We start from the raw sequence: 21798 nt of genomic DNA, 5'->3' as shown, positions 1-21798 counted from the left end.
CCTCCGCGCCCCGCCCCGCGCGCCCCCAGCCGGAAGGAGGCGTGGGACGTCGCCGAGGGAGGGGCGCGCGGACGCGAGGCCGCCGGCCCGGCCCCAGGCGCGTCGGGCGGGGGGCGGGAGGTGGGAGGCGGGGACCTGGGAGGCCGGAGGCGGGGACCTGGGAGGCCGGAGGCGGGGACCTGGGAGCCGGGACTGGCGGGCGCTCGGCTCCCAGCGGCGCTCGTTCGGGCCACTCGCGCTCCCGCGCCCAGCCGGCTTAATGTGAAGCGCCGGCCCTCCGCCTCCTCCCTCCCCTTCCTTCCCTCCCTCCCGTCCCCTCCTCCTCCTCCTCCTTCTCCTCCTCCTCCGGCGCCCGCTGCCCCGGGCCCCCAGCCCGGCCGGGCTCTGACAGCAGGGGCGGGGGTCTCCGCCGCTGCCTGGTCTCTCGCAGGCTCGGGCGGCTGGGGCAGCGGAGCCGCCGGTGCGGCCATGGACCGACCCCTGATGGCGTCGGCGGAGGCGGAGGAGGAACTGGAGTGGCAAGTGGCGAGTCGCAGGAGGAAGGCCTGGGCCAAGTGCCGCGGGTCCTGGCAGGCGTCGGAGACTGAGGACCTGTCCACAGAAGCGACGACGCAGGACGAGGACGAGGACGACGAGGAGGAACTCCCGGACGCGAAGCTGCCGGCGGCCCCGGCGAGAGGTCAGTGCGCCCCCGCGGGCTGCGGCGGGTGGGGGACTCGGGGAAGTGCGGGCTGGCGGGCTGGGGGGAGTCTCGTGCGCCTTTGGGCGATTCGGGACTGTGGTGGGAGATCCTCCGGGCCGAGAGGAGAGGAGACGCTTCCGACCTTTAAACACGCGCGCTTGGCAAGGCGTCCACGGCGTCCACGGCGTCCACACAGACGCCCCGGTGCCGTCTCGTTTCTCTTCATGCGGACCCTAAGACGCGTTGCCTAGGCTGCATTTTGCCCTCGGTAGATTTTCCTCCATGGAAGTGTCCAGGTTTACTCCAGAGTCGGAGTCCTCTTGGTGTCGGTAACGACCTGCCCCTTCCCTCTGCCCCGCAGGAAACGTGCCCAACGAGAAGATCGCGATATGGCTCAAAGACTGTCGGTGAGTCCTCGGTGGCGCCGCTCGCGTCCCGGAGGGAGACCCGCTTAGTTGGGATGCCTGAGCCCAGTGACTGGGGCCGCCGTCCCTGTGGGTCCTATGGCCCTTGTAAGCTGTAAACCGAACCGTGAGCCTGCGGATAGCTTCCTTTTTTAAGCGGTTAGAAATGGAAGTACCGTGACTGCTGACTGTTTGGTGACCGGGTTACCTTTACAGTTGTTGGGACTTGAGCTCCGGTGCACGATGTTAGTTTGCTTCAGAGATCGCATACCTAAGACATGATCACGGTATGCTGTTCTGCTTGCCTTGCTTTTGAGAGGGCTTTTCACATTTCATACAATATTTCATTTTGCTTTTGTTTTGACATCTGTACATCTGGCTTCCAATCATTTCCCTTTCGTCTGTGTTTTAAATGAGTTTACTTAACTGCAGTGCGCTAACTGGGCTTTAGGTTTTTTTGTGTGCCTTAATTCTGTTTGGAGAGCTTTTGAAACCCACTTTGTTCTTGTAGTTTACTTCTTGAAAATACATTTGTCAGATGGCGCTGGAATTCACGGAAAGGAAATAGAGCTTTGAAGGCATTCAGACTGCATAAATCTGTTAATTACATACTTTGGGAACTGGCACAAACATGTTTGATAAAGTAGAGGAGCTGAATCATATTGCAAGTAAATCTTACGACAAAGAAATGTGCTTGTTACACGTTTTAATTTTTTCCAATTTATTTGCCGCTTACAAATCTCGTGTGAAGAATGTTGCGGTTTAACTTCGTTTAAGATGTTTGTTTCTGCACGTATTTTTGGCCGTGTCATTTTGAGTTTTTCTTCATCTTTTGTTCAAGTACCAGGGTTTAACAGGGAGGGAAAAGTGATTCTCATATGTACCAGCTAATTTTTCTATCCCCAAGATAAATAAAATATTGGCCACTACTCTATTGATGTCCTGTTTTGATGAATTGCCTGGAGCCTTCCTGAACACTCTTTATTACAGAACTCCTTAATCTTTATTGGGGTGTCATAAACCCTCTGAGATATGATGAAATATATGGACCTTCTCTCTATAAAGATGCACAAAAAATGTTTAAGAGCAAGGGAAGAATCACATTTTGTTTGTAATGCAAAGGAATTAAGATTGTGTAAGAGATCATATCAAGTATCAGGCAGATCTCCTTGATTGTCTCAAGTATGTAGTAAATAAGTATATCTTTTAAGATAAATGCATTGGGCCAATGCTAGTATTTACCAGGACATACCATGTTTGAAAATTCCAGAAGTTTATTGCTAATCTCTCTTTATGTAGGCAGATTCGATAGTCTGCTGCTCCCTTTTCTCAAAGGTTTCCTTTTTGTTCTTTATAGTTGCACCTGTTCTGTACAAAGGTGGCATTCATTTGTACCTGGGAAAGCTAAACAAGTTTTTTAATGTTGGCTTTATTATCACAGATTTGACTTCTGGGATATATGCAACTATAATCTCTTTTCTGTAACAATTTAAGATCTTCCCAGAGTTGAGCATCTATCTACTTCTTACATTATATACAAATGGTCTGAAGACAGCATTTTTCCTGGCTTAGTTCTTTGTTTTCTTATTGCTGTCCATATCCGGACTAAAGATACCATGCTGTCTTTCCTTAAAGGGAATCTTTATTTAGATAACCTTTTTTTTTTTTTAGCTAAGTGGAAACAATTTGCTTGAATTAGCATCTAAGAAGGGCCAGAGTTTTTGATAGAATTTGAAAGAGAGCAGTTATGAGAGTGAGATACTTGTGTCAGAAGGAGAACCCAGTGCTCTTCTGCTTGTTTGCCACTTTGTGTCAGTGCACAGACCGGTGGATACATCTGCACGAGGACTGATACAGTGTTTTGTCCTAAGAAAGTAGCCATGGAGAAGAATGACTTTTTTGATGGCATAAATTAGAGTTTTATTAAAACATATGCAAAAACTTAGCTCAATTGTTTCATTAATCTTTATGGTAGTTTATGATTCTTTTATTAACAGAACCATTCTTTTATGAAAATATTCTTTTATTAAAAGAATCATAAAAGTTACTAATTTTACTAAAGAAGGATTGATTTTCAAAGAACTGCCATTGCTTGTATATTTGTAGAAAGTCAATATTTAATTGGCATTTCAATAACATTTAATTCAAAAACTGATATTTTTATGTTGATCCTATGTCTGATGGGATTTTTAACAGGTATAAATTGTTATGCAAGTAGACCTTTTAAAATAATCTGTTTCTTTAACACAGTTTTGAGAAAGAAGTGAAAAACATTTCTGCATTGCAAGAGAAATTTCACAGTTATCTGTGAACTACAAGAATGTGAAAAGGATTTTAATGATGGCTAGTTCTTAAGATTGATTCTCAAGCCCACTTTTTAGTAATTTTCTTTTCAGAGTTAAATGAAGAACATATATATACTTAAGTTAAAACTTAAAAAAACAAATCTCCAACTTCTCCACTTACATATATTTAAAAAAACAGTTGGGCTAAGGGAGTTGCCCAGTGGTGCTTGAAAATGCAAGTGATAGATGGAACAGATCAGGTTTAAGAAAACTGTTGAGCCTTATTTCTAACTAGAGTCTGACATTTTAATTTTTTGAGATAAAGATTTGCGCTTTTTTAATTCTGTTTTCTGTTTCTAGGGAGAGGAGTGAGGGAAGTAGACATTTTTTAATTCCTGTTGTCCCTCTCTTTTTGTGTTCTTTTAAAGAAACTGCCAGTTCGTATCATTTATAATTGTCATTCTTGCTGTTAATTGCTGGCAGATCAGATGTGTGATTAAATCATTCCTGGTAAACTGCCTTGACATAGGTATTTGCTTAGTTAGTAGCATATTACTTATGTAATGCCCTTGCATTCCTTGTGTGTTTGGGAGGAGACTAACACTGTGATTAGAATTTGCTTCGCTGTAACCTTTTAAGTGTTAGATTGTGCAGTGACAGCTCTTCAGACAGCTTTTCAAGACTAAGGTTTGTATGTTTGTGTGGTTTCAGTACCCCTTTGGGAGCCTCACTGGATGAGCAAAGCAGCAGTACACTCAAGGGTAAGGAAAAGTTGCCTTTCCAAGTCTGTTGTTTATGATTGTCCTGCTTCGTTTGTCCTCTGAGTGAAAGTGTGTGTGTATGTGGATCATAAAAGCAATGTTCGTGTTTAAAATATGTTCTTGTGCGATAGAAACCAAAAGGGAGAAATCTTGTCAATAAACTTTAAAACGGGTGAGTTTAATTAAGCAAGTTACCAAACCTTTGCACAATGTGAAATTCATATTTTATTGTCCAGGTTAAGGTATTATAAAGACTAATTAAATATAAAAATATGATATGAGACCATAAGGAAGATATATATTGAGTGAGCTGCTAGATCAGCCTTAGTGCTGTATATTTCTTTGCTTACCTTCATGAAATTGCCACACCTGAAACTGACCACCTGCAGAAGACAGAATTCTACAGTTCAAGGTACAACGGGAATGTGCAGGTAGGGTGGCGTATGAGAACGTTTAGAACGCGATCAGGAAAACCTGGCTAGAGCTGCTGACTTAATAACATAAGTGGTGTGAAAGGAATGATTGCTCTAGGATCTGGTTTTCCATGAAATTCTTGGGTAAGATGTTATCTGTTTGAACATCTTCAAAGGCTTAAATATTAAATGCCCTGTAGATCGTTTTCTAAGAACTTTACCTGACTGCAAATCATGGTTTCTTTATGATGAAGTTCATGCTTGCTTCTTGAAATTGTATATTCAGAATAGTTTCTGAGGGCATTCAGGTCTGAAACACTTTACTGTATCTTATATTTTGTTTGCTGAGTTTGGTTTACTAAGACGATGATTTTGCATAAGGGTGAGGAAGAATGAACACCAGGATGAACTTTCTGACGTTTCTTTCAGGTGTGCTTGTGAGAAATGGAGGAAGTTTTGAAGATGATTTGTCACTGGGAGCTGAAGGTATGTTTGAGGAGAACTATATTTTTATATGGTTGTACAATTAAAACCTGAAAGTTGATTGCTTTCAGGTTGTAAGATCCTCATGACTAAACTTAAAGGGCTTGAAAACGGCTCAGGCAGATTTTGTAGGACCTTTTATATGTTAATCCCGTCAGTCCCTATAGGAGACACACACACACACAGGAAAGGCTCTGAAAGACCATGTGAAATGTCCGTGTGTCTTCCCTGGACTTAACTGCTTGAAGGAGAACAGTGGTGATGTCACTGAGGGAAGAGTCATCCCACAGAAGGAAGGAAACGTAAATATTTATACACGAGAAAACTAAATTGACCCTTATTTGTAAGTTTTCACAGATTGTATAATCTCTTCCTGTGGGTTTATGATAAAGCTTTCTAAGGAAAATTAAGAGTTTATTATTTTACTGGTACTTGAAGGATATTTTAATATCCTTGATGCTTTGCTGTTTTTAAATCAATCTGTATGATTATTTAGAACCTTCCAATAAATATTGAAATATTTAGAATATAGTAGTTTTTATTATCACTATTAATATGCTTTCAAGGAGTAAACCTTTTGTGCAGAGCTTTAGCTTACTGCTTTCCAGTCAGTACACTTGAACATGTTGTCAACTCATTTTAAGTGCATTTCAGTGTTGTTGTAAATAACACTTTGACATTTGTCTTCGTTGTTTCTTTGCAGTATGGAATTATTTTTTAAGACTTCATTTTTTTAGAGCAGTTTTAGGTTCACCAAATATTGAAGGGAAATCACAGAGATTTCCCGTGTACTTCCTGGCCCCTTGTATACAGCCTCCCCCGTTATCAACATCCCCCCTGCAGAGGTATGTGTGTTACAGTTGATGAACCTGCAGTGAAGCACTGTAATTACCCAAAGGGCGTAGTTACATTAGGATTTATTCTTGTGCATTATTCCATGGGTTTGGGCAAATGTGTGATTATATATAGCCATCACTGTGATGTCATATAGTGTATTTTCACTGTTCTAAAATCCTCTGTGCTCTGCCTACTTGTCCATATTGAATGGTTGTATTTATAGGAAACCAGACCATAAAAGGGTGTCCTAGAGAAGAGTGGAGTTATAACTTTGTTTTACTGAAAATTATTTCAAAATTCTTTTTATTCATTCAGTAAATATTTGTTGGGTTGCTCTTTGTTAGGAATCTCTCTGGTTGATGTACAAAGAGACAAGAAATCATCGTAGGTTTTTACAGATAGGAAATAAAATAAATTTGATGTGCTGAAATAGACATTTTAAATTAATTTCATTCTTTATGCATGTCTTAAACGGTTAAATGAAGTAAACTTAACTTACTCTAAACTTAACATTAATGATGTTTATCTATTTAGAACTTGTGAGTCTGGGATAAACTAGAAAGGCTGTTTTTAAAAGAAAACTTACCATGAAAAGAGTAGGAATTTTTTCAAGTGTGCGCATTAAAAAGTGGTTGTAACTGGAGTGAGTGTCCAGCATTAAAAAAAACACATAAGAAATTGATACATACTATTGTCACACTTAAATAATGCTGAACCATGTTTTTGCTATTAAGATATTCTTTATTAACAGTTTTGACATTGAATAATTACATGTGGCACATGTGGCGTATACCTTCTTACCACTTATTTCTAAACTGTTGAAGAAGTTTGGTAATCTACATTATATCTTTTTATTTAGACATTCAGTGGGAGTAGTTTTACATTGCTCACTCACAAAAACAGCTTCCAAAAGCTACTGGTTCTTTTCTTATCAATCTGTGTATTGCTTTTAATTATGCAGATTTAATGAGTAAAGACCAGAGTTCGGCATATTAGGCATTTAGCAGTAGTATTCTGGCTAATTTGCTCTCTTGATGATTGTATCATAGTAGTTACTGTCCTACTAACAATCGTATTGCAAATTTATTCTTTTTACCTGCAGCCAACCAACTTCATGACACTGATGCTCCAATTGAAAACGGGTATGTAACTGTGTTTGTATTCTTCCTTTTCAAAAATGAAGGACATCTAGGAAAATAAGGTTTTATACAGTCTAATTTTGTTTACAGCAGTGATATCTTGGCCAAAGAGAGAAGACTACAGTTCCATCAGAAAGGGAGAAGTATGAATTCCACTGGCTCTGGGAAAAGTAGTGGGACAGTCTCCAGGTAACTCACTATGAAATTATGCTGCAAGTGTCTTGTAGATAACCTACTCTCGACACTGTCAAACTTGGATTTGGCTTAGTAGTATGAAATCCAAAGTGTTTCTTCGTTCAGCATGATTGACAGGAGCTGCTGCTGCTTTTTAAAACATTAATACTAAATAGAAAGCATCAAATGTGTTCCTAGTGCTAGTGGAACTCATCAGTACGTATCTTGAGCTCTGTCAACACTAGAAAGAGGAACTCTGCCGTGGAGTGGCTTCTGCTTTCCACATTCTTCATTCGGAGAGGGTCCTGAGTTACTCTGACATAAAAAGCAGAATAAACTTTTCTAATTTAAAGCTTGATATTTAAGCATAGATTTTTTTCTTCATACTAAATCAAAGCTCTTTAAAAATATATATATATATAATCAAAATAAGCAGATACAAGTGCCTCTGGAAACAGTTATCCAAACTATTACATTAGAACTTGAGCATTTTATCTGAAACAAATAGAAATTTCCTTCTGTTCAAGTTCTCTCTGTAACAAGTTCTGTTTTTCTCAGTGAGTCTCAGCTTGGATTGTCAGTGGTATGAGATGATGGGTAATGAATGTTCAATTCCCAATGGCATTAGTGTAAGAAGGTACCTTTGTGTCACCCATACCCTTCTTGCTCCTCCTATTCCTGAGTGGAAGTAGTTAGGAACAAGTTGAAAGTAAGCTCCTCCCTCACTTTCCTGAGGTCAGGTTGTTACCTGCATTGCTCTCCTGGGAAAGCTAAAGACAGCAGAAAAGTTCAAGTTCTACAGAATGTCACTTGGTACCCAAGTTCTACCAGCTTCCTAATGTGTTTCCCCTTTTTCATTTCTTCTCTAATCTTTTTATTCCTATTCTTCTCCATCTTCCCTCTTACTGTTTTAGCTGCTTTATTGGGAATCTCTTAAAATGACAACAAAAATAAGGTGAGGAATGACTAGAGAATCTTTTACTGAGTGCGTTCTTATAGGTTAGTTCTTGTTTCTAGTACTGAGAAACCTGAGAGAATGGACCTTTTTTAAAGGGATATTTATCACATTTAGTACACAGTGTAGAAAGATACAGAAATAATGGTTTAAAGCTGTAGAAAATGATTTTATCACAGGGAAGCAGGAATATGAATTTATAATGTAATGTGGACTTATAAACTTATTTTACATATTGTTGTTTTTTTTCCCCCTTTTTCATAGTGTTTCAGAATTGTTGGAACTTTATGAGGAAGATCCTGAGGAAATTCTTTATAATCTTGGATTTGGACGAGATGAACCAGATATTGCTTCTAAAATTCCGCCCAGATTTTTCAGTTCATCATCATTTGCAAGAGGAATCGATATTAAAGTATTTTTGAGTGCTCAGATGCAACGGATGGAAGTAGAAAACCCAAATTATGCCTTAACAAGTAAGGTCTTTAAATGCATATTGCTTTAAGCATATTGCTGTAAAAATTATAGCATCCACAGCAAGATGGTCTTATTTTTATAAAGCCTTACTAATTTCTAGGACTACCACTAGAGATTTAATGATAGAGGTTATCACAATAGCTATTTTACTTATTTGAAAATTTTATTATTACTAATTTACCTATTCTTCCCCTCCTCCCAAATTCTTTTTTTGAAAGATTTCATTTATTTATTTTTAGAGAGGGGAAAGGAGGGAGAAGGAGAGGGAGAGAAACATCAGTGTACGGGTACCTCTTGTGCGCCCCCTTCTGGGTACCTGGCCTGCAGCCCAGGCATTTGCCGTAGGCTAGGAATGGAACAGGTGACCCTTTGGTTCATAGGGCAGTCAGCTGAGCCACACCAGCCAGGGCCCAAATCCTTGACTTAAGTGTTACCTTACAGAGTGACACTTGCTACCCTTGTAGAGCAGAAGTTACTTGTAAAACCTTAGGCTCATAGCTGTCTTCAGATGACTTTTGTTCAAGAAGGAAAGAAGTTGGGGAAGGGCCTTGTTACTATTAAATGAGGTCAGTATCAGTTACTTCTCTGTAAATCTAAAATAGCATGGTTCATTTGGTAATTTTTATTCATATCATATATTTGCTTATTTTTCCTCAGTTGACTAGAAGTTCTAAAAATAGGATCTCTGGTTAGTCCTTGGATTGGGTCTAAGAGATCTATAGATCTACCCTGCTCCCCGATTAAGATGTGTGCTTCTGTGTACTTTATTAGGAGAGCATTTGGAAGAGGCTTGGTGGAGTCCAAGTCCTAAAAACCGAATCACAGCTGTAGATCAATTCCTCGTCCTTTTCTGTTTTATTCAGTATTATTATGCTTTGTGCTTCTTTCTGATTTTTAAAACTAAATTCTAGTGCTTAGAGTGAAAAATCTTCTCCACAGTAAATGCAGAGAAGTTTTAAGTGTTCAGTAAGGGAAACGCTTTTTGGTTTCATAATCTTTTTGATCTAAGTGCAGTTATTGGAGTTCTGAACAATAGTAATGGTTTTACATGTAAATGTATAAAATTAACACCTTTGTTTTCCCTTGGTAGGCCGTTTTCGTCAAATCGAAGTGCTTACTACAGTGGCCAATGCCTTTTCTTCTTTGTATTCCCAAGTCTCTGGGACACCTCTGCAGAGGATTGGAAGCATGTCCTCAGTAACCTCTAAGGAGACAGACTCACCTCCACCTTTAACCCGAAGTAACACTGCAAATCGCTTAATGAGAACACTATCAAAACTAAATTTGTGTGTTGATAAAACGGAGAAGGGAGAAGGTAGTAGTCCTTCCCCAGCAATGGAAAAAGGAAAGATTCTGAATGTTTCAGTGAGTGAAGAAAGTGGCAGTAAAAATGATCAAAAGCCTCAAAAAGTTGTAAAGAAGAAGGACTCATCTTACATGTTGGCTACAGTTAAAGAAGAAGTATCAATTAGTTCAGCATCTATTATGGAGAATGCTGACATCGATAGACTTTCTGATGAAGCAAACAGTAATTCTAACCAAGAAACTGAAAGTGAACAAAGTAAAGAAACTCAAAGTCATGATAAACTGGGTCAGGAATCTGGTATTACGGAATCCGACTTAGGTAGTGGTTTAAACATGGCCAGCCACAGTGAGCTGGAAGAGAGCAGTGAGGTGAAAACTGTTCAGATGTCCACAGCTGAAAAAGAGCCATGTGCGACGCTGACGATCCCATCCATCAGAAATATAATGGTACAACAGAAGGACTCCTTTGAAATGGAAGAGGTAAGTAAAATGTTACTAAGACTTGTTTCAAGTAGTAAGTTAGGAAGAAAGTGCCAAAAATATCCTTAAAACAAAAGGTGGCTAATAGATTTATACTTGGAAAAAAATCTTAATTTTGACTTCTCAGGTTTTTTGTTTTGTGTTTCACAAACCAGTAGGTGGTCACAGGAATATGTGAAGTCAAGGTCATGGTATTTTATCAGCTCCTCTGGATCCCCTGTTGTCCACTTCTGATACAGTACTTGAACTTTAACCCCTGTCTCTCAGTTTAAGATTTTGATACCCTGAGAAAGTCCCAAGAGAATATTCATATTCAAGTCAATATTGCATACTAGTTAAAAACGCAGGCTCAGGAATCAAACAGGTGTGAGTTCTGTCTCTGCCACCGAGTGGCTGTGTGCCATTGGGCAAGCTTTTCTTAATGTATCTCAGTGCGAAGGGTAACTGTGAAGGGGACTTTGAGGGTGGGTTTCACTACGGCACTGGGAAGAGTAGAAAGGTGGGTACTTCACGGAGGAGGTTGCAAAGGCCCCTGAATGGGATTTCTGCAAGCCCAGAAGGGCGATGTTTGGTTGCTTTTTTCTTTTACCTTTGATAGTCCTGCTAGTTTACATAAACTTTGAGTTGGACAAGATAAAAATAATAATTTTGATTGGGTTCATATAACACTGCTTTTGAATCGTGGGAACTGATTCTCATGAGCTGGAGCTATATAGCTTGGGGCAGAAAACTCAACTTTATCAAGCACTGATCCTACCGTGCGGCAGGCCCCGTACTAGGTCCTTGAAGTACTTTTCTCTTTCTAGTGTGGGAGGCAGGCAGTGATGGTCTCATTTTACAAAGAGGGAAAGTGAAGCATATATATATGTATGAGTTGTAGCTATAAAGGTGCAATTTTTCCTTTACAAATTTATTACACAATAATTCTACCTGGTTCACAGTGGGTTTAGAACCATGCGTTATTATGGTAGGGAACTGGAACGTGGGGTAATTGAGTCTGCCTGTAAATGCACTGTTAGGTGAGTGGGTATCTCTCATTAGTGAAGGTTTCTTACTTATGGCAAAATTTAGTTGTTGACGTAGCCATTTACTTCTTTGAGGCCTTTTAAAATGAAACTAAAAGGGAGCTGGAACAGCCCTTTGAAATATTTACAGTATTTTGGTAAGCTTTATTTTTTACATATTTTCATATTTTACTCTTTAATTCCTAATATATTATCATCATGAATTGAGAAAATGACTGCTTTAATGAAAACTTCTTTTTGTTTCATTCCGTTGTTCAGTTTCTTTCGGACTTCGTTGTGGTCAGATCTTGTCCTAGCGCTCATTGAAGTGTAACTGCCTTCTATTAGGGGTCATCTCTGTGACACTCAGATATGACCATTTATTTTTTTGTTTTAATACAATAGAGTATAAAAATTTAAACAGATTATGTTAGACTTCTGCAAATTAAACATCTGTGACTGAGATGAGAAAATACTCTCTTATGTTGTTTTTAATTTCTAGAATTCTTGAAATCTACGCTGTAGTTTTTAAAAAATTATTGATGCCATAAATATAAAAGGTCTTTAAAAGGTTTATAGAGTGCTAGATAGATGCACTTTGGCCACAGTTAACATTTAATGACAGGCTGGGTGTTGTGTTTTTTTTGCTCCCTCTGCTGGCAAAAAGCTCTTAATGAAAAGAAAGTAATGTAACACGGAACATTCTTCTGAGATACAAGAGTACGTACACACATAGGTGGATGCATAATAGTGGAATGTTTTATTTTCAAATAAAGAATATATGATCAAACATAGCTACATTGTCAATATGGGGAATTTTAAGTATGTTCTTCAGATATGTTTGAAATGGATAAAAAGCTCCTAGAATTGTGTTTTCTTCTTTTGAGGAACTTTAAAGAGAGCTTGTAGAACAATGGATAAAGAAGGGAAATAATGTGTTTCTTTAATTTCCTCTCCTCCCAAGCGTGGTTTGAATCATACTGACAAGCTAAGAGAACAATCTCACTGAAGCAAACTATCAGATCCCATTCAAAGTGTTGTGACTGTTTTTCTTTGGGATTTTTTCCCTGGAGGTTTGATTTCTACTGGGAAATTTTCTTCTTGTAAAAACAGTGAATAACTAAAAGTCAGGGTACGCACTCTCTTTCCGTCAGTAAGCCAGTTTTCAGACAGATTAACCGACTGCCAGCTGCTTTGGGAGCGAGGTAGTAGGAAATGTTGCAGACGATGAAGCTGCCCGTTCCCTTCGAGGCAGAAGGTAAGATCTGACAGTCCCCGGGAGCAAAGAGGGGAAATGTTTATTGTAAAGAGAGTTAAATAGATGACAAGAATGACCTGGGGCTTGGAGAATGAAAGTGATTATTTGTTATGTTAAGAGAAAGAAAAGGACCGTAGACTATTTTCTGTGAATAGTCAGTTTACCTTATAAAAAATGTCTTGTAGACCATTTAAAATGTTTCAGTGTGTCTAAAAGTTGTAAAATCTTACTCTTGAGTTTTCTAATGGGTAAGACTTGCCCGATAATTCTTGTGTTTTTAAAATGGTTTGTTTTGTATAAATAAATCATAATGACTCTAGAACCATAGATTAGTAGTGTGGACAATTCACAGTTAAACCAAAATGATTCTATTCATTAAGCATTTGTTCATCTGTTAGGTGTGATGGTAAAAGTTCTCATACTTAAATGTGAGAGGGAGGAGGACTTTTATCTGTACATTTTTGCAAATAGAGTGTTCTGTATCTCTTTATTCTGTAAATGAATTTATATTCAAATACAGATATTATTGGAAGTATACATAAATTTTTAAGCTCTCAGAGTTTTTGTTTCTAATTCCTGTCTTCACACTGACTGTTGATTTAACTAATGTACGTCATTACAGCCGGTCCTCGATTAACATCATTTTATTCAACATTGTTTGGTTATAATGTTGATGAGGTACCATAGGAACTGAACTCTTGTTTATATCAACTAGCTAGCCTATGGGGTGTTTGGTTTTGTTATGCATTATTTTGCTTAAAGTCACAGAACTTTTCAGCAATGTTAAATGAGGACTTACTGTACTTATTTTAGCCATTGAGTTTAAGGATTCCTTTTATTATATTTACTGGCCTGAGTTAAAGTGACCCCAGATCAATCAGTTATGTTACGCCTTTGACCTTTCAAATTTAACTGTATGTGTTTTGAAAGCAAGTATTGTTTCAGCAATAAAATGTGAACTCTAACCCATGGCATTGTACCATTGTCTTCAAAGCCCAATTAACCACTAAGCTTTGTTATTTGTTATTTATCTAAAAGTAAGTTAGCTTTTTTTTTAAAAAAAGCATTTGCCTAACAGTGAAAGTAAACCATATATGTGTATATGTTTTTATTTATTTATTTTTTATTTTTTAAATTTTATTTATTTATCTTTAGAGGGGAAGGGAAGGAGAAAGGGAGAGAAACACCAATATATGGTTGCCTCTTATGTGTCCCCTGCTGGGAACTGGCCTGCAATCCAGGCGGGTACCCTGACTGGGAATGGAACCATGATTCTTTGGTTTGTAGGTCTGTGCTCAATCCACTGAGCCACACTAGCCAGGGCTGTATATGTGTTTTTAAAACTAAAAAGGTTCCTCTTTAAGATAAAAATCTGCAACTAATCGTAGAATCATAAATTAGCACAGAATGGGTGCTTTGAGTTCATTTTCTGGTTTTCTCCCTTTACAGATAAGAAAGCCTTTTTCCCTCCCTGACATTTGATATTACATGACTGATGTGGTCCCCCATCACCTTTCTGAGAGTGATTATGTTCCCTTTGATACCAGTGCCTTACAGAAGTGAGGCGTGCAGGGATGTCTCTATAGAGAGTTCCTGGAGGGTGGAAGAGAGAGACCTGTTGTAAATCATTCTCACTTTACTGTTTCAAACACGTACAATAACATTCCATCTTCCTAAGGGCCTGTGAGACTGGAATTTCACTGTTTAGTTTGCAGTTAAGGAAACTGAGATAATCGCACAGACAATAAACGAGAAGTCATGGGATGGATGCAGAGCCCATAGTACTCCTTTGGAAAAGTCATGCTTTCCTCTGAATTTTTTGAGATGTCATTAAATATTAGACAGAACTGTAATTTCTAAAGCTCCAATTTTGATTTTCTTTTTTAAAAAAAATTTCTGTACAGGTCTTTTTATACCTGAGAGGAAGTGTTATTTGAGTCAGAACATTCCATGTATTGTTGCTCTGTAAAACACAATACAGTAAGTAGTATTGTGCCTAAAAGATGTGACAGGTATTAAAAAAACAAACAAACAAAGTATGTGCCTGCCGTGGCAGCAGGACATTAGTTCAAAAGGCATGGTCTTTGTTTTATTAAAATGTTTTTTAAATGAAGTAACTCAAACGTGTGGGTCGCTTCTAAAGCCTTAAATCCCAAAACACTGAGACCAAGTGGTTTTGTCATTTTGGTTTCGTGAGGGACGGGCTTGAGGGTTTTTTTCATCCTGGTCATTTTAAGTATGAAAAGTTTCACACAATATAATATATAGATGATGTGGTATAGAATTGTACCTCTGAAACCTATATAATTTTATTAGCCAATGTCACCCCAATAAATTCAATAAAAAATAAAAGTTTTAAGCTTACACAAAGATTAGAGAAAATGGCCCATGCTCTATCACTCAGTTCAGTTTTCATTACTGAGCTATAGTTAATTGAATGAAAGGCAACCCATAGCAAATGACCAGAATTCTACCTGGAGTGGAAACCATTGAATAGGGAAGATCATGCCACGTAAATATAAGTTCTATGTTTGTGTCATAATCTTCTGTTGTGCACCCCATGTGGAATACGACTGCTTTCCTTTGCGCACCTGTGACCAGTAGTAGAATGTAGTCCGCTGTGAAATTGAGCCCCATTCTTCCCAGTGTGCCTGTTTCTGCCTTCCACAAAGTGAGTGATGATTTTGCTGAGTAGGTGTGCAAAAGGATCCTGACTTTAATAGTTTTATTAGTAAAACATGACACTTTCTTTTTCCTTAAGGGCCATTTTCATTCAATTAGTTGTGGGGTTTGTGATAAAGGAGAGAGGGAATAGAGTGGTTGATTGATACAGTTTTTTCTGCCATAGAGAAGCATCTTGACGGATAGTATACTGAGGATACCTACTCATTCATGTCATGGGTTTTTGTTTTGTGATTAATTTTGTAAATCTAAGGAACAAGTATGTGACATATCTATATTTAAAACTGAGAGTTTGTAATTTGCTGTATCATCTCGCTGTGCCTAAATTGAGATTCCTAGAATATAATTAAAGAGACATTTGTATTTGTTTTATACTTTTTGCTCTGTTTGATATTTACTTTATAGAAAACTCTTTGAAGTAGGGTAGGCCTACCTAGAGACTAATAATAGACCCTTTGTTGAATAGAAAAAGAAAATGCATTTTGTTTCCTAGCACAGAAAACAATGGTTTTCCTGTTGAACCTTAAGTCTGCTGCTTTGAAGAATATATTATAATGTTTCAGTAAGAAAAGTAGAAGCTATTTTATATGTGGTTTGTAGGAGGTGGTTTTAAATGGTTAGTGTGCTTTCAGTTTTCAGATTTATAAAGTTGGCTTCATGGAACTGTTTAGAACAAAGACGTGACAAGTCAGATCACTTTTAAATTAGGTAATAGCACATTTAACCTCTGAGCTTTTTTTAATGTGAGTCATTCCACTCTCATTCATATGGAGTATTTCTTACTCTTGAATGGATTTGTAGCTCAAAACTACCAGGGTTTTACCTCTAAAACCTGTTTGCTAATTGCTCTGATTTGTTCAAGATTTAAATCCCATATATTTGGCTAGTTTGCCCTCATTACTAGGATTTTATTTATTATTTTAAGTACTAATCATTACAGGGTGTAAAGTGTTGGGAATTAGTATTCCCCCCACCAACGGGTCAGCATTCAATCTTCATATAGAGTTAGTTATGTTAGAAGGGATAGAGGGTTTGGAGGGTGGGTGCAGTGAGTAAGGAATCTGAAAATTCCTTAAGTATGTGGTTGTCCAGGTGGGGAAAAAAATGACAGTGTAAAGAGACAGCTTTTGTGGATTTGATACCTTTTTTGGATAGTTTTCAGGGAAGATTTACGGTTAAGGATCTTTCAACATTTTCATTCTGTGATGAAACCCGCTTTTCCACTTAGAACTCTCAAGTTATGTCTTGAAAGAACAGTTATGTCTGGACAAAGAAGACTTACACACAGGCAATTTTGGTCTTCCCAGATTTGTGGGATTTCATAGAATTTTGCAGCGTGAGCGCAGTGTGCCCTGTTTCAGAGATGCAGGGCTTGCACTTGCCTCGGTGGTGTGTCGGCGCCCCCCCCTGGTCTGTGGCGGTGGGTCAGTCAGTGCTGCCTCGGGGATTGGCCTTGTGCTTGGAAGTTCAGCATTTAGAGAAGAACTTTTTTAATGGGTCTCTGTTTCATATAATAGCACCTTTTTTTAATGAGGTAGTTTATATGTGTAGTCATTTATCTTTCCTAGCTTTGAACTGCATTCTTGTTCTTCACTGGAATATAGATTTGGGGCATTCTAACAATTTTGAGATACAGTGTCTTGCAATTTTTAAATATATGAAGCTTTGGTACTCTTTTAGTTAGGTTGGTTTGCTTAACAAATGATTATCAAGAAGTATTCTTCTTTGCCATAGATTCTTTAAGTTTTAATTATTCAAAATTCTTTTTTAGGTTCAAAGTACCGAGGGAGAAGCTCCTCATGTTCCCACCACTTGCCAGCTAGGTCTTACTAAGTCAAAAAGAGGTAAGTAGACCAGTGTCCATCAGACCCCTAACACATTACCAGGTATCAGTTGGTTTGGAAAAGGGATTTTACCCACCAGTATTTGTAGTACATAAAAGCGTAAAAAGACAGTTAACACAGGTATGCACGCTTCATTATGGTTTGGTTACGGAAGTTTTTGTATTCTTGAAGACTTTTGTGCTCCTAAAGTAATTTTAGTCTGCTTTTCCTCTAATGACCTTGTCACACAGTTCTGTGTAAATATGTTCCAGTTCTGCATAGGGATAGATGGGAAGTGATAGAAAGAGCAGCAGATTCAAGCTGACGTTTTTACATGGTTATGATTAAAATATACACTCGTATTACCTATCTCTGGGCTTTCATTACTTAAATACGGCTCCTAGGTATGGTACATGAATATGCCTCTGGCAGAAAACACCGACATCTCAGCACTAGTTAACGCTAGTTAAATTAAAGTCAAACTGTAGATCAAAGGTGAGTGGCTGGAGATGTCTTTCTTCTTTTGAATTATTAATTATTGACCAGAGGACCTTTGCATCCATTTCTTTCACTTTTAATTTACAATAAGAAAAGCATGTCTGATCTTCTGTGAAGTCACAAAGTTTTGAGATTTAGAGAAAAGGAAAGAAGTTAAAATGACCACTGAAGGTAAGACTGTTTATTTTTAAAACTTTGCACATGCTCAACCACCCTGTTTTTTTAAAGTAAAGATTCATATGTATGTGCCTGGAATAGGAAACCACATGTTTGTTTTCTTCTGATCTCTGAAATGACTTCATAAGGGACAATTTGCATATAATTTTTCTTTTATTGCAATATGGTACTAAGAAAAACATGAGCTCTGCTTACTAGGTCACCACAGTTCTCATCAGACATAGAATGAAATTTGCTGTTTACTTTTCCTCTCCTTATAAGTGCCTAACTATGTGTATGTGTTTCTGAGCCGTAAGGTGGAGTCCACAGCCACCAAGGAATCTTCACTGTAGATAGTAGACAAGGGGTACGTTGGACACAGCAGATTGCACTGTGCCCAAAGGGGTAATAGAACTTTGGTCATTCCACTCTTATGTCTGTAGACTATTTCTTATTCCTGAATCCTCACAGTTCAAAAATTCCAAGATGCTACCTAAAACCTGTTTGCTGTTTGCTCTCTGATTTGTTCAAGGTTGAGATCCCTTACATTTGGCTGGTTTGTCCACATTACTTGGATGTGGGCAAATTTTGTACATTTAAATAAAAACAGTATAAGTACTTTGAGATCTTTCAAGCATAAGCTTTCTGTAGGAAAGATGGAATGTGGTTTGTATTCACATCTGGGTTTCTTCCTCTTATGGTGTAGGGTCTTGTATTTCTGGTGGTGGAAGTGAAAATGTTAACATTTTTATGAATCACACTTTTATTAATTAACAGTAAAATGGTTTTATGAGAGAAGGAAAGAGAACAATGTAGTATTGCAGTCATTTTTGAAGGTGGCCATAAAAGTTTGGTAATGTATTATGCTGAGCGAAATAAGCCAGGTGGTGAAAGACAAATACCATGTGATATCACCTTTAACAGGAATCTAAACAACAAAACAAACAAGCAAGCAAAATACGACCAGTGACACTCAAATAAGGAACAGGCTGACAGAGTCCAGAATGGAGAGGGGAGAGAATCATAGGGGAAAGGGGATGGACTCACATGAACAAGTATAAAGGACACATGGACAATAACTAAGGTGGGGGGCAGAAATGAGAGGGAGGTGGGGAGCACGGGGCAGGGGGTGGGCAGGGCTGGGAATATAAGACAGAAAACTGTACTTGAACAAGAACTAAATAAAAATAAAAAATGATAATGCAAATATGTACCATAGATTAATCGTAGTTGCAGAATTAGAATCATTGGCAATGTATTTATTTTACAGCTTTAATAAAAATACATAGAGTATAGATATAAAAATATTTTACATTGTATTAGTGGGACTTTTGAAATTACTAGTACACTGAGAAATCTTCCACACTGAGGCCCAGAACAGTTGAGTGGCTGAACTCGTGGCATAGCCACCAACTCGGTGCATGTTTTAAGAGCATTGCAAAATATTCCTGATTACAGAGGAGAAACAGTGTTTTCTTTAGCAAAGTATACAGGCATTCTGTTGTGTTCCTTTATGATACCGGTCAAGTAAAATTTCCAGATTTTGTTTTGTTGTAAGTTTAGTTGGTTTGCTCTAACTTCCCAGTTTTTAGTGAGAAGTGTCTTATCTCTTCAGCCAGGCCAGAAGTCTATTTCTTTTTAGTTCTACCTTTTTCTGTGGAGAGCAGTGCTTTTTGTGAAACTGAAATAAATGTCTAACTAGAGAACCTGGATTGTGATTTACAGGTTGAAGAATAGTTTTACCTACACTGTGCTTAGTTCCTAAAGTAAGCTTTTGAGATAGAGAGGAGAATTATTACTCTGCTTTGCAGAGGAGAGAAGTTATTGCTTGAGGCAGTAAAGCAGGAACTTGAACCCAGGCCTCCGTGTCCTTTCCACTGCCCGACACCTGCTTTGAAGTCTGGGCAGTCTGCACTCTGACCACACCTGTGTGAACTCAGGGCTGACCACAGAGAGCTGAGCCCAGCACACGCTGTGCTCCACTGCAGATCAAACCGGCCTTAGCAGAGAGAACCTGAGCACAGCTGGTCACTCAGACTTCCCTGGACTCCCCGGCAGCTTGCCTTTTGCCCAACCAGATAGGCAGTTTCACTGCTAAATCCTTTAAGTGATTGCATAGTTCTGTTGTTTCTTTAAAGAGAACGGTTATCACTGATTTCATTCAACAAGCATTTTTTATTGTTAGCTTGTGTTAGATACTGGGATACAAAGAAGAATAAAGAAGGCTCCTGTCTTCAGCATGCTCACAATGTAGTTAAAAAAAAAGAGACATGCCTAATTAAGGTGATTTGCTGTAACGTAAGATGTTAATCCTTTTCTCAGTTAATATAGTGCATAATTAGTACCTATGGTAATAACCGCTTATTCCAATTCAGTTTCACAATTACTCCAGTCTGCCTAGATTTGTCACAGATATGGATCAATTTCTTATACTTTTATTATGCAGTCTGATTAACTTCCAAATGATATTACAGAATTATTCTAAATTATTGATGAGAAAAAAATTACTCCATTCCATGATGCTCTAGGTTGAAATTGAAGCTAATGTAGGGTGTTTTTCAAAGTCAGGCAAACTTTGATTGACTTTGGATTTTATCCAGACATATTGTGGAATTTGTTACTTCTGTTGTTCAACTCTTAAATGAATGTGACTTTGGAAAGCACACTCTGTAGCCTGCTGCTTTGGGAGTGCTACGGAGCTTGACCACCTCGTGAAGCGTCTCCTCTAGTGAGTGTAAGGTTGGGAAGCCTCTCCCCGGTGGGGCTGGCGGTGTGGGTGGGTGTGTGATTGTGCAGGCTGTGTGCTCTGTTGGCCTTTCCGCATACTGAACAGTTTGGGTTTGAGGTTATGCTAACTGGGAATTAGAGTTTGGGGACCAAAAACAATCAGGATTTTTATAAGATTAACAATATGATGTAATAGTTGAACCTGTTTGAATTTGATACGGTTGTTATGAAAAAACTGTTTCATAACTTAGACATGTTTGTATCATTTGAAACATTAGCAACATTTCGGTACCCTTGCACACATTATTTAACTCATTGGTCTTAATTATATTTTTATTTTCTTATTAGCAAGGTAATAGAAGTTTTTATATACTACATTTAAATTTCTAATTTCACCCACTCCTTATTTGCATATGTCATTTTAATACATTTACATACTGGAAATGACTTATTTTGGGACTTTTATTGTACTAGGGCCATTTTTTTATTTCAAGTAGTTGTCCTCCAAGGGTAAGACATTAATTGGATGGACCAAAATACATTATAATTAGAGCGTAGTTAGCAGCTGAATGTGGAGAATCTCTGGTAGGTCCAATTCAGTTTTTGTTTGAATCTGACTTATCTCCTGTGCTTTGAAGCTATAATTTTGCATAAGTGATGCATATTTTCCTAAGACAGAATCAGTGTTTTGTATCCTATGTCTGTTGGGAATCACGTGTTTGTTATGTTGTTCTCATTAGAGTCCTATTTAGTGGTGTCACATGACCACGTTTCCTTTGGCAGATCATCTGCTGCGTTCCGCAAGCCAGCATTCGGATAGCAGTGGTTTTGCTGAAGACCCCACAGACTGTGCCTCCCTTAACCACCTTCAGGTACCACGCTCTGCTGTATAAAGACTATGACTAACTCCTTCATATTTAGGCAGTTTTTAGTACACATGTATTTTAAGACTGATTCTGTGATATCTTTGTATTTCAAATGAAAATAAGAATAATAAATCTGGGATGCAGACTTAATCAATCTAAGTTACAAATTTTAGGTTTCACTAATTATCTCTCTCTGACTTGGTATTTTTAAAAAGAGCAAACATAAAAGCTTCCTTTATTTTTGGCCCACTAATCAACAGATTATTTTAATTATTAACCTAATGTCTGTTATTTTTCTTCTTTTTACCTTCATTCTTTTTAATGTTTTCCAATAATTGTGAATAATAACTAATATTAAGTGTGAATACATAACTTACTGATTATTATATGGC

The 21798-nt window shown here is 38.3% G+C and overlaps 1 protein-coding gene across 2 annotated transcripts in view; it reads left to right on the top strand.

The window, feature by feature from the left end:
- Nucleotides 1-200: 200 nt before the first annotated feature.
- ITPRID2 (ITPR interacting domain containing 2) overlaps nucleotides 201-21798 on the top strand; it is a 36593-nt gene continuing 14995 nt past the window's right edge. Inside the window, exons 1-10 of one of the 2 annotated variants that reach the window (XM_037044343.1) lie at nucleotides 201-679; nucleotides 1044-1089; nucleotides 4083-4132; nucleotides 4975-5031; nucleotides 6968-7007; nucleotides 7095-7193; nucleotides 8398-8606; nucleotides 9698-10392; nucleotides 17108-17180; nucleotides 21324-21412. In XM_037044343.1, coding sequence (XP_036900238.1) covers nucleotides 469-679; nucleotides 1044-1089; nucleotides 4083-4132; nucleotides 4975-5031; nucleotides 6968-7007; nucleotides 7095-7193; nucleotides 8398-8606; nucleotides 9698-10392; nucleotides 17108-17180; nucleotides 21324-21412 — 1569 coding nt within the window. In that variant the 5' untranslated portion in view covers nucleotides 201-468. The remainder of the gene's footprint in view (nucleotides 680-1043; nucleotides 1090-4082; nucleotides 4133-4974; nucleotides 5032-6967; nucleotides 7008-7094; nucleotides 7194-8397; nucleotides 8607-9697; nucleotides 10393-17107; nucleotides 17181-21323; nucleotides 21413-21798) is intronic. The other variant, XM_037044342.1, reaches the window with a different exon arrangement.

The sequence above is a fragment of the Sturnira hondurensis genome, unplaced genomic scaffold (genome assembly GCF_014824575.4).
Source record: "Sturnira hondurensis isolate 20B ecotype Veracruz unplaced genomic scaffold, ASM1482457v3 Scaffold0004136, whole genome shotgun sequence".
Lineage (NCBI taxonomy): Eukaryota > Metazoa > Chordata > Mammalia > Chiroptera > Phyllostomidae > Sturnira > Sturnira hondurensis.
Note: the sequence above shows the minus strand (reverse complement) of the source record. Positions and strands in the feature narration are given on the sequence as shown.